This window comes from Bos indicus, chromosome 2 (assembly GCF_029378745.1).
Source record: "Bos indicus isolate NIAB-ARS_2022 breed Sahiwal x Tharparkar chromosome 2, NIAB-ARS_B.indTharparkar_mat_pri_1.0, whole genome shotgun sequence".
Lineage (NCBI taxonomy): Eukaryota > Metazoa > Chordata > Mammalia > Artiodactyla > Bovidae > Bos > Bos indicus.
In genome coordinates, this window is record NC_091761.1 from 125,628,117 (window position 1) to 125,641,384 (window position 13,268).

Sequence of the window (13,268 nt, forward strand, 5' to 3'; positions counted from 1 at the left end):
CAAACTAAAGCTAATGTAGGCAAGATGTGAGCAACTGAAACCCAAGGGGCTCTAGCACCAGGAGTTCTAGTCTCGGTGGAGGTGGGGTTCTTGTTTGGGGATGCCTGAGTCTGAACAGAGGAACCCATCAGATTGGCATCCTGGGGTGGGAGGTGTCACCTGCCAGCCATACTCCACCTGGGTCTCCAGTTTCTTGGATCCTCCCATAGGCCCCAGGCCTGGCCTAATCCTCCCATTCCAGGCTGTCACCCATTACACCCCACACCACTCCTTCCACGCACAGACAAATCTTATTTATCACAAAATCATTTTTTTATTGAGGGTTGGGTTAGGAACAGGAATAGGGGACTGGGGACCCTACCCCAGATGGCAGAGGGCTCAGGTGTTGGCTCGCACCCTGCCTCCTGTAGGGCACTGCAGGGTGAGACCTGACCCCAGGCTCTGGCTATGGTGCTGGACACCAGGCTGGAGTGGAGCTGGGGTTGCTTGGCCTGGTTCTGACGGCCGACCCGGCTGCAGTTCCCCAAAAACGGCCACCAGAGGGCAGTCGGCCCCCAGAGCAGAGGAATTCTCGGTTTCTCAGGTGATGGCTTCTTAAAAAAATAAAAAACCAGAGGCTGGTGTGTTCCCCCTGCAAACCCGAGGGGGGCGGGCCTGGGGAGAAGGCTCTGGTTTCTATGATCTCTTCGATAAAAAGTAAGCAAAAATAATAACAAAATACGTGGTTTCTCTCTCTCCCTTTTCCCCCTCTAGGAACTGAGGTCAGAAATGAGGGTGTTGGGGACTGGGAGTACCCTGGTATGGCCTGGATTTCAAGGTGTGGGTCTCTTTTTTTCCCCTTAACACCCATAAATAAATTCATAAATAAATAATAAATAGATATTCTCTTTGTATGTGCACATATATACAGATAAATCTTTCTCTTATCTAGGCAACGGAGTAACTAACCTCTCTGACTCTTTAGCTCAGAAACCCAAAAGTAAAGTGACATGGTCAAGGTCAAGGCAGGGGGAAGGTCAGGGACTTGGAATGGCACTGTGAAACACCCAGCAGCCTACTGGAACTCCAAGCCCATCTGGGCTGTGGGACATTTCTGAGTTGCAACCCTGACCACAGGAACATTCTAGAACCATGGAGCCAGCTGGGCCCTGCAGGGATCTGAACAGAATCCTGTGAAACACCCAAAGTCCTAGAACTCCAGAACCAGCTGGGTCTTGGGGTGTGGAGCTGGGGGTTGGAACAAAGCCCTGGAGGACCTAACACTCTGGAATTCTGTAGTGATCAGGGCTGGAGGGTCACCAGGATGAGACTAGACATCACTGGGGGAGCGGGATCGGAAGAGCGTCTTGGAAGAGGAACAGCAGCAGCAGACAGCCCACAGCACCTTCTGCACGTCCTGGTTGCGGAAGGCGTAGATGATGGGGTTGATCATGGAGTTGTAGGTGGCAGGGAGCAGGGTGAGATAGGTGTAGAGGGGTGGGGAGTGGGCATCGCCCAACAGGCAGTAGACGGTGAAGGGCAGCCAGCAGGCGGCAAAGGCGCCAAGCACCACGGCCAGGGTGGCTATGCCCTTTCGGGTGGCCACGTAGTGGGAGGCAGGCAGCAGGTGCCGCTGGAGGGCAATCTGCTGGGCGTGGCGGCAGACAATGCGACAGATCTGGGCATAGAGCTGCAGCATGATGCCAAACACCATGAAGAAGGCAACGGCCAGGACCACCAGATGGTTCTTGGAGAGCGGATAGACCACGCCGCATGTGGCCCGGGCATCCAGGCAGTTCCAGGCCAGCACAGGCAGCAGCCCCAGGCCCAGCGCGCCCCCCCACACTAGGGCCAGCATCACATAGGTCCGCGTCACTGTTGTCTCTGAGTAGTAGGTGAGCGCATTGTACAGAGAAAGGTAGCGATCAACGGTGATGGCCAGTAGGCTGCCGATGCTGGCAGTAAAGGCCATGGCCAGCACGCCAACCAGCACCAGGCTCATCACTGCTGAGCCAATGCAGAAGACAGCAGCAAAGTGCATGACCAGGCCCAGGCCTGCCAGCAGGTCTGCCACAGCCAGGCTGCCCACTAGCAGGAACATGGGGGCACGGAAGGCGGGAGTGCCCACGATGATGGCCACCACCAGCGCGTTCTCACAGGACACCAGTGTGCCTGAGATGCACAGTACTACGTCCCAGGCCGTGGGGGAGGGCAGCGGTGTGGCAGGGCCTGTGGGCCCCTCTGTGGACCCCATGCTGCTCATGTTCACGTTTCCGGGGCCAGCAGAGAGCCAGGCCAGGGGGCTGCCTGCACCCCACATCATGGTACCTGTAGGAGAAAGGCCCTGTGAGAAGCTGGCAGGGCTGGGTGCTGGGTGGAGGGGTCTGGAAGCAGTGGGGGTCTCTCCTCAGGATACCTGGCTGGGTCCCAGGTTGCCCACCCCCTCCCATGCCCTGAAGCTCCTTCCAGGATACCCTTGTCTTCGCCTATGCCCTAGGCCAGCAGGGGTCTGGTGATCCCTGTGGTGGGTCGCTCCCCTCTCCCTTCTAACTCACTGAGTCCTGCAGGTCTCTTTCTCCCACTTGTGTGACTGAGGAGGACAAGATCAAGGACTACCATAAGTGGATAGAGGCCCATAGGATCCCGGAGAAGCTGGGAAAGGCCCAGGACCGGGGGAGGTGACATCTCAAGACTGACAGCAGCTCTGCTCCCTCCCCACCAGGGAGGATGACGCTCAGTTTCTGAGGCTCACCAGACCCCTCACGATTCTCAGTATGGCCAGCCCCAGACTCCGCCCCCAGAGAATGCTCGTGAAGCTCCCGCCAGCCCCCACCCTGCACTCCTGGGGTAACAACATCTGGGACCTCAGCCCCCCAACACACACTCGGCCAGACTTCTGCCCCCCAGCTGGACCCCTCTTTCTGCCTGAACCTCTGGGTCTTTGGGACAGACACCCCCTGCTGGAAGCCAGGATCCTGTAGTCAGATCCCTCCCTCTGCTTGGACACCTGGATCTTGGGCCTGACTCCGCCTCCTGTCCGGACGTCTGGATTTCTAAGTCGGACACCTCCTCCTGCTCGGACGCCTGGGTCCTGGCCCAGACGCCTCCTGCCGGCCCAAACTCAGATGACCATCAGTCCCTTCAGGGCCTCGGGTCCTTGCAGGAGTGCTCACCCCACGCCGGGCTACCCAGCTGACAGCTCTTATCACCCAGACCCTGGGTCCCTTCCTGTGAGCCCAGACTCAGGGTTCCTGGTCTCAACCTCCGACCCCAATCAACCGCTGGGAGCTTGACCGCTTGCCCAGCGCCCCAGCATCCTGCGTGCCCTCTCGGATGCCTGGTACCCAGGCCGGGGCCCGCTACTCACCTCTCGGAACCGGGCGCGGCCGGGCCGCGGGAAGGCTGAACTCGGGTCCGGGCTGCGCAGGGTGTGTGAGGACCCCGAGAAGCCCCCGCGGCCGCGGGAGAAGCGGCGTGAGTCACCCCGCCCCGCCCCGCCCCCGACCACCGCTTTGGTGACGTCAGTGGCCCGGCTGGCCAATGGGTGCGTCGCGCTGGGGCGCAGCGCGCGCCGCTCGGCATAGTAATGAGGCCTCGTGCCGCCCGCTCCCCCATTCATAAAAAGCGACCGTGGCTGCGGCTCCGCCCCCTTCTGAGTCGGCCCGCGCTGTCCTTGACGCTGCGCCCTCTACGGGCCGGGGGTTTCGGGGTCGCTGGTGCGAGAGCCCTTGAAGTCTCAGGAAGGTGGCGGGGGGCATGTGTTAGAGGGAGAGGAGGAAAGGGGCCCCGGAGAGTTTATGGAGGTGATGGGACCCTCGGGTGGCAGAGACAGGCTGACGGAATTCAGGTGACGGAGACCGAGTGATGGGGGCTGAATGAGCGTCCCAGTCCCCAGTGAGGATGACAGGGGTTGCCAAGACGATGGGGCCCTGAGGTGATGGTGACAGGAGCACGAGGGAGCAGGGAGGTGGGTGGAAGTGACGGTATGAGCGTGGTGACAGGATCTTGGGGGGATGGTGGCAGTACGACGCTGAGGTAGAGAAGAAGCCCCTAGGGCAACCATAGCAGTGTCAGGGTGACTCTGGGCCATGATGGGGTTCAGGGATGAGGTGGTGGCGAAAGAAAGGGAAGGTGGAGGGGCTGGGTGATAGTTCTTCAGGTCACCGTGACCCTGTCACAAGTGCTGAAGTGACCAGGCTGTGATGAGGGTCACAGGGTCCTGGAATGAAGATACCAGGTGACTGTGGGCCCCCAGGTGAGTGGGACAGGGTAAAGGGTCTGGACTGACAGTGACCGGGCCAGCCCTCGTGATGCTGGGGCTGGCAGAAGGAACCGGGCGACTTCAATCATGTCAGCCCAATAGCGCCCTCACTGCACAGGGAGGGGTGGGCCTGGCAAGATTTCAAAACTTGAATTATTTATTCAAGGATCTGGAAAGCCAGCGGGGTGGTGGTGGGGGTGGGGGTCACTTCCCCGAAGCAGCAGGAGTTGGGGAGCCGGGAAGAACTTGGAAGCAGAAAGCCATCAGCTCAGTCCCCAGGGCGGGCCCCTCTCAGCCTCCCATCTTAGGCACCCTGGCAGGTCAGGGCACAGAGAAGGAACTCCCCCTTCCCCACCTCTTCCTGTTCCCAGGGAACCTCTCCCAGCTGACTTCTCCAGATGCCACAGATATGGCCAGTTCTGGGGAAGGGAAAATAGCTGCCTCCTCCACCCTCCAACTCGAGCTCTGATCCTCATTGGAATCAACCAGGCCTGTGGGATGGGGCTGGGGGGCAGGGACCAGGTGAGGGCCCAGATCCCAGGCCCCACCACTTATCCTCCCAGCACAGAACCACTGAAGTATCACAGGGAGAAGGAGGGGGCAGGCCAGTGGCAGGGTACATGGGGAGGTCAGGGCTGGGGAAGATACTGTACTTCAGGTTGGACATGGTGAGTTTGGGGTGGTTAGCAGGTGGTGTGGTCAGCAGTTAGATTGGGTGAATATCTTAGGCTCTTTGGGCCTGTTTTCTCTAGAGACAGGGACTTCCCAATTGGTCCAGTGGCTAAGATGCTGCATAGCCAATGCAGAGGGTTGGGGTTTGATCCCTGGTCAGGTGAACTAGATCCCACGTGCTGCAATTAAAGAGTTTGCATGCCGCAACTAACAAGACCCAGCACAGCCAAATAAATAAAAGTTAAGAAAAAGACCATGTTAGTATCTTCTGCATGGGATTGTTGGGAGGGGCCTGGCACATTGTCAGCACTGGCTGTGCTGGCTGCAGGAGGACACCCGGGAGGCTTGGGTGTGCGGCGAGGGAGCAGAGGAGGAACTTCAGGGAAACCCACCAGTGAGAGTACAGACTGCGGGAAAGAAGCTTCCTGCTCCTGGGCTTTGCCTGGCTCTTCCCTCTGCCCAGAACCCCTTTACTCCATTCGAGAGCCTCTGTGGCCAAGTCAATATCTTCCAGAGCAGGCTTTCCCAACATCTACCCTAGACGACCACTCCCGCTTCCATCATTCTCTCTGTGCTTTCCTTGATTTATCATTTTTTAGAGCACTTAGCACTCCTGAAATTATAAATTTATTGTTTTAAGAGAAAAGACATGTCAGCCCCACCAGGATATAAGCTCCACGAGGGTACAGACTTTGTTCTGGTCTGTGCTGGAGAACAAAGCCTGGCATGCAGGAAGTGTTCAATAAATACTTGCTGACTGGATGACTGGACAAAAAGCAACATCCAAGAAAGGGAAGGAAAACACGGAGGGAGTAGTAATATGCACAGTGTCGAGGAAAGTGGGGCATCAAAGAGAATATAAGGACATCTGCCCCCAGGAACCCAGATGTTCACTTTCTCCCCTGTCAGAGCCAGGTCCCAACAACTGTCCAATTGGTCTCAGAGAGGCTGCTGGGAGGTTGGCATGAGACGGTGTATGAGAGGGAATCCCTTTGTGGTCCAGTGGTTAGGACTCCACATTTCCACTGCAGGGGGCATAAGTTCGATTCCTGGTCAGGGAACTAAGATCCTGCAAGCCATGTGGCTCACACACACACACACACACACACACACACACAAATAGAGAGGGGAGATGTATGAGAGACCATCTTCTCTTTTGAGTGGCAGTGGTCTTTTTTTATTTTGCATAGTTTATTAATCCTCTCATGAAACATCTGTACAATCACCACAAATAAAGTCACTGCAGGATCTTTAATCCTTCCTTCTGCCAGCACCTACATTGGTCTTTGTGATCCCCCAAGCTCCTTCATTCTGTCCTTCAGTTCTTTTTCTTCTCGGGCAGCCCATGTCTTGCAAGGTGGTGTTGGTTTATTTTTCTTTGCATAACCCAAGGAATCATAAATCACATCCAAGCCAGTTGTCACCACCAAAATGGGTTCTGACTCCAAATATAAAGATGACATCTGGTGTGGTCTTGTATACTTTGGCTGCTGCTGCTGCTGCTGCTAAGTCGCTTCAGTCGTGTCCGACTCTGTGCAACCCCATAGATGGCAGCCCACCAGGCTCCCCCGTCCCTGGGATTCTCCAGGCAAGAACACTGGAGTGGGTTGCCATTTCCTTCTCCAATGCATGAAAGTGAAAAGTGAAAGTGAAGTTGCTCAGTCGTGTCTGACTCTTAGCAACCCCATGGACTGCAGCCTACCAGGCCCCTCCGTCCATGGGATTTTCCAGGCAAGAGTACTGGAGCGGGGTGCCATTGCCTTCTCCATACTTTGGCTAGTTTTCCCCAAATTTCTGTCTTGGATACGGTTGCCCTTCTAGGGTGAAGAACATCAGTGACCACCTTTCCCCTGAAGTAGCTGGTTGGTCAGAATTTCCTGGTCCAGAGAATCATGGTGTTGGTTCATGATGGAGGCGATCCTCAGCGAGCCAAAGAGGAAAAGAGTGGAGTGATATTTCTAACCATGAGGAACCCTGGAGACCTAAGAGACTCAAGTGAGGCTGTGGAGTTTCTTTTTTGCTTGTTTTGGGTTTTTGGCTGTGCCATGCAGCACGTAGGATCTCAGTTCCCCGACCAGGGACTGAACCTGCGTCCCCCGTAGTGGAAACACAGAGTCTTAACCACTGGACTGCCAGGGAAGTCTTAAGCTATGGATTTTCATGTGAGTACACTCTCTCGTGCTCCAAAACTGCCCCATGTCAACAGGACAATTGAGGCCATCACTGCCAACCAGGTCTGTTCCCCAGAGATCTGCTATCTAGAGGAAAAGGCAACCCTTTCTCTTCTCTCATCCTCAGGCCCACTTCCCTGTCTCCTTAATTCTGCTCGTCACTGACTTCGCCCTCCAGCCCTTCCCACCTACCAGGTGCCAGACCAGAGCCCAGTACGTACCATAATCCTACACCCCTATCTCATAGGTGAAGCCCAGAGAAGCCAGACGACTTGCCCAAATCACACTGTCAATGGCAGAGCTGGGATCTGAAGCCACTCTATTTGGAACCAAATCCAGTGTGCCTTCATTCTAGCCTAGCTCTCTCCCCAGAAGGGGCTGGGGGTGAAATTTGACTAAGGTGGACAATACTTGTAGTTCCCCAGGTGACCACCAGATGGCTGTGAGCACTCACCTCCAGGTTACACTTCTTTCTTTCTTTCCCTCTACCAACCCTGTGGGCCTAGACTCTGGAGGGAAGTGTGTGAGAGAGACACAGACAGAAGCCCCCTGTCCAAGCTCCAAGAATATGGCCATCATCCGTGTACACATTCTTAGCACAGACCCATTCATTCAGCCAATATTCACTGACAGTTCCCCTGGGCTTGGGTTTAAGAGGGTGCTACAGACAGAGACGATGTGGCCATATCCCTGCATTTTCAACATTCAGTAAATATTTATCGAGTTTATTTACTATTTGCCAGGCATAGTTCTAGGCACAGAATATAGCAATGAACAGATATCTCCTCTTCATGGTGTTTCCATTCTAATGGGGAAATGGACAATCTACAAATAAACACTTAATATGATATTAAGTAGGGAACCCTTGAGGGTCTCACAGGCCAGTGAGACAGGCAAACATGTACACAGTCACAACATGGTACAGTGTGGTTATTTAATAAGCACCTGCTTAGCTTTTATGGGTGCAGGGAGTTAACTGTAGATGAAGGCAAACATGGTTTCTGCCTTCCTGGAACTTATTTATAGACTAGGAAACAACTGAGTAATTAAGTACATAGCTGATACATGTTCTGAAGGGAAAAGGAGACATCGTGATGTAGAATAACCAGGAGACCTGTTTTTAGTAGGGAGGTCAGGGGCAAGTCAATTGAAAAGAGAATAGAAGAGTTTCAAAGAGAGTAGAGCAAGTGCAAAGTCTTTCAAATCTGAAGAGATGCTGCTGTGAAAGTGCTGCACTTAATGTGCCAGCAAATTTGGAAAACTCAGCAGTGGCCACAGGAGTGGAGAAGGTCAATTTTCATTCCAATCCCAAAGAAGAGCAATGCCAAAGAATGTTCAAACTACTGGACAATTGCACTCATCTCACACGCTAACAAAGTAATGCTCAAACTTCTCCAAGCCAGGCTTCAACAGTACATGAACTGTGAACTTCCAGATGTTCAAGCTGGATTTAGAAAAGGCAGATGAACCAGAGATCAAACTGCCATCTGTTGGATCATCAAAAAAGCAAGAGAATTCCAGAAACACATCTACTTCTGCTTTATTGACTACACCAAAGCCTTTGACTGTGTAGATCACAACAAACTGTGGAAAATTCTTGAAGAGATGAGGATACCAGACCACCTGACCTGCCTCCTGAGAAACCTGTATGCAGATCAGGAAGCAATCGTTAGAACCGGACATGGAACAACAGACTGGTTCCAAATTGGGAAAGAAGTATGTCAAGGCTGTATATTATCACCCTGCTCATTTAACTTATATACAGAGTACATCATGCGAAATACCAGGTTGGATGAAGCACAAGCTGGAATCAACATTGCTGGGAGAAATATCAATAACCTCAGATACGCAGATGACACCACCCTTATGGCAGAAAGTGAAGAAGAACTAAACAGCCTCTTGATGAAAGTGAAAGAGAGTGAAAAACTTGGCTTGAAACTCAACATTCAAAAAACTAAAATCATGGTATCCAATCCCATCACTCATGGCAAATAGATGGGGAAACAATGGAAATAGTAACAGACTTTATTTTCCTGGACTCCAAAATCACTGCAGATGGTGACTGCAGCCATGAAATTAAAAGACACTTGCTCCTTGGAAGAAAAGTTATGACCAACCTAGACATCATATTAAAAATCAGAGACATTACTTTGTCAACAAAGGTCCATCTAGTCAAGGCTATGGTTTTTCCAGTAGTCGTGTATGGATGTGAGAGTTGGACTATAAAGAAAGCTGAGCGGAGAAGAATTGATGCTTTTGAACTGTAGTGTTGGAGAAGACGCGTGAGAGTCCTTGGACTGCAAAGAGATCCAACCAGTCCATCCTAAAGGAGATCAGTCCTGGATGTTCATTGGAAGCACTGATGCTGAAGCTGAAACTCCAGTACTTTGGCCACCTGATGCAAAGAACTGACACCTTGGAAAAGACCTTGATGCTGGGAAAGATTGAAGGTGGGAGGAAAAGGGGACGACAGAGGATGAGATGGTTGGATGGCATCACTGACTTGATGGACATGAGTTTGAGCAAGCTCTGGGAGTTGGTGATAGACAGGGAAGCCTGGCTTGCTTCAGTCCATTGGGTCACAAAGCGTCAGACATGATTGAGTGACTGAACTGAACTGAAAGTCTTATGAGGAAAGGGTTGATTGTTTGAGGGACAGAGAAGAAGCTAGTGTGTCTGGACCAAAGGAGCCAAGGGGAGAGGTAGGAGTTGAGCTCAAAGAGGCAGGCCGGGGAAAGATCATGTAAGTCTTGGAAAGTGGTTAGATGGAAGCCATCGGTGAGCTTAAACATGGAATAATATGATTTGATTCACATTTTCAAAGGATTGCTCTGGCTGCTGAGTGGAGAACAGACTATGGCAGAAGCAGAAGCCCTACCAGGAGGCCACTGCAGTCACCAAGGCAAGAGATTGGTGAGGCCTTGGGTGCAGGAGGACAGATGGGTTCGGATCTTCCAGCTGGGACAAGTGCCACAGCAGTTCAGCCTTGCTCCGTGACAGTCACCGAGGGCTTCCTGCAGGCGGTGGCCATTTAGTGTTGTCATGAAGGATTAGTTTGCCAGACACATGTAGTCTGGAGAGGAGGAGGACCCTCCAAGAGAGAAAACCACTACCAGATGAAGGCAAGGAGGTACAAACGATGCATGCTAGGGGGAAAGCTATTCTATTTTCTCAGAGGGTAAGATGTTGGGGTGAGCACAAGACTTCTGAGGCTTCCAGAGCTAGGAATCAAAGGGCTGTGAAAGCCAAGTTGAGTTGAAATTTGTTTCATGGTCAAATCCACGTTTTCAGGACAGCTCTGCACTGTGAGGGGTGAGCTGGGGAGAGGCCTGGAGACTGAGAGGAAGTGTGAGATCAGCAAAGGAAAGCTGAGGGAGCAGGACCCAGGAGCAGGATTTGCAGGACTTTAGTCTGGGGGCAAGACAGAGGGAGGGGGTGAGGATGAGACCAGGGTTTCCAATCAGCTGCCTGGTAAGATGAAAGGAGCCTCCCTGAGGGGAAAAGAGGGACTGGGCAATTTCCAGGGCCTGAGGCAAAAACTCAAGTGGAGATGCCCTAGAAGCAGATGAACCCTCAGGAGGCACAGTGGAGGGCAGAGTAGCCTCTGGCCTCACTAGACCCTGGTCCACATCCTGACCCCCTCCATTATAACTGTGTGCCCCTGGGAAAGTGATTTTACCAGAGGCCTGCAAATGGGAGATTACAAAACCCATGTTTAGAGGGTAGTTGTGGACATCAGAAAAGACCTGATAAGTTAAGCCACTTCAGTTCAGTTCAGTTCAGTCGCTCAGTTGTGTCCGACTCTTTGCTACCCCATGAATCGCAGCATGCCAGGCCTCCCTGTCCATTACCAACTCGTGGAGTTCACTCAGACTCACGTCCATCGAGTCAGTGATGCCATCCAGACATCTCATCCTCTGTTGTCCCCTTCTCCTCCTGCCCCCAATCCCTCCCAGCATCAGAGTCTTTTCCGCTTAGTAGAATGTAAATTCCGCTAGTAGTAAGTCATTAATAGTTGCTTTGTTGCTGTTCAGTCCCTAAGTCATGTCTGACTCTTTGAGACCCCACAGACTGTAGCCTGCCAGGCTCCTCTGTCCATGGGATTTATCCTAGCAGGAACACTGGAGTGGGTTGCCATTTCCTTCTCCAGGGGATCTTTCTGACCCAGGGATCGAACCTGGATCTCCTACATTGCAGGCAGATTCTTTACCACTGAACCACCTAACGATATATTATTACAGGTGTGGCAGCTGGGGAGCGAGCATTGGGCTGGAGATAGAGATATGGTACTTGTTGACTGAGATGACCCAGAAGAGGAGAGGAATAGGGCTCAGGACTGAACTGGGCCAGCAGCAATGAAGAGGGAGAAAGAAGAAAAGGAGAAGTAGAGAAGGGAGAGGGGAGGAGAGGGGAGAGGTGGGGAGGGGAAAGGGAAGAATGGAGGATGGGGCAGAGTGGAAGAGGAGCTGTCTTCTAAGGGACCTGAGAAGTGGCTGCAGAGGGAGAAAAGCCAGAAGAGGGAGAGGGGAAGGTTGCAGAAAGACCACTTATCCCAGTACCAGTGAGATGGCTGGCTTGGCCAAAGTGTGTGGTGGGTCAGAGATAGATGCAGTGTATTGAGGGGCAGAAGAGAAGAAGATGCAACAGGTGAAGCGATACAGGCTGCCAGAGTCTGGGGGCCTGTTCTTCCCTCCTGGTTAAAGGATGAACTCTACAGAACCTCAGAAATCAGGAAATTTACCTCTCTTCAAATCTAGATTTTGCCACTAACTCTGTGACCTCTGACTCAGTTCAGTTCAGTTGCTCAGTTGTGTCTGACTCTTTGTGACCCCATGGACTACAGCACACCAGGCTTCCTGTCCATCACCAACCCCTGGAGCTTACTCAAACTCATGTCCATAGAGTCGGAGATGCCATCCAACCATCCAATGCTCTGTCAGCCCCTTCTCCTCCGGCCTTCAATCTTTCCCAGTATCAAGGTCTTTTCCAAGGAGTCAGTTCTTCCCATCAGGTGGCCAAAGTGTTGGAGTTTGAGCTTCAGCAACAGTCCTTCCAATGACTATTCAGGATTGATTTCCTTTAGGATGGACTGGTTGGATCTCCTTGCAGTCCAAGGGACTCTCAAGAGTCCTCTCCAACACCACAGTTCAAAAGCATCAGTTCTTCAGCACTCAGCTTTCTTTATAGTCCAACTCTCATGACTACTGGAAAAACCATAGCTTTGACTAGACAGACCTTTGTCAGTAAAGTAATGTCTCTGCTTTTTAATATGCTGTCTAGGTTGGTCATAACTTTTCTTCCAAGGAGCAAGTGTCTTTTAATCTCATGGCTGCAGTCACCATCTGCAGTGATGTTGGAGCCCAGAAAAATAGTTTGCCACTGTTTCCACTGTTTCTCCATCTATTTGCCATGAAGTGATGGGACTGGATGCCATGATCTTAGTTTTCTGAGTATGGAGCTTTAAGCCAACTTTTTCACTCTCCTCTTTCACTTTCATCAAGACCTTTTTAGTTCTTCACTTTCTGCTATAAGGGTGGTGTCATCTGCGTATCTGAGGTTATTGATATTTCTCCCATCAATATTGATTCCAGCTTGTGCTTCATCCAGCCCAGCATTTCTCATGATGTGCTCTGCATATAAGTTAAATAAGCAGGGTGACAATATACAGCCTTGACATACTCCTTCCCAATTTGGAACCAGTCTATTGTTCCATGTCCAGTTCTAACGATTGCTTCTTGACCTGCATACAGATTTCTTGGGAGACAGGTCAGGTGGTCTGGTATCCCCATCTCTTGAAAAATTTCCCACAGTTTGTTGTGATCCACACAAAGGCTTTGGCATAGTCAATAAAGCAGAAGTAGATGCTTTTCTGGAACTCTCTTGCTTTTTCGATGATCCAACGGATGTTGGCAATTTGATCTCTGGTTCCTCTGCCTTTTCTAAATCCAGCTTGAACATCTGGAAGTTCACAGTTCACGTACTGTTCAAGCCTGGCTTGGAGAATTTTGACCTCCGACTAGTCACACACCTTTTCTGAGCCTCAGTTTCCTCACCTGTGAAGTAGGGATAATAACGCAACAGAGTGTTCATGATCCAGCGAGGGAAGGGGACATCCAGGAACCTGGTCGGGTACTCGGAATAGTTCTGGACTCCGTCTTTTTTGCCAGAGCCCCGCCCCAGACCCC

The 13,268-nt window shown here is 52.0% G+C and overlaps 1 protein-coding gene across 1 annotated transcript; it reads right to left on the reverse strand.

Annotated features, from left to right (window-relative positions):
- Positions 1–296: 296 nt before the first annotated feature.
- Positions 297–3,454, reverse strand: GPR3 (G protein-coupled receptor 3). Its single transcript, XM_019985843.2, has 2 exons — positions 3,347–3,454; positions 297–2,307 (listed from the first exon to the last, which is right to left on the reverse strand). The coding sequence occupies exon 2, from the start codon at positions 2,300–2,302 to the stop codon at positions 1,310–1,312; it is 993 nt and encodes a 330-aa protein (XP_019841402.1). The 5' UTR covers positions 2,303–2,307; positions 3,347–3,454; the 3' UTR covers positions 297–1,309.
- Positions 3,455–13,268: the final 9,814 nt, after the last annotated feature.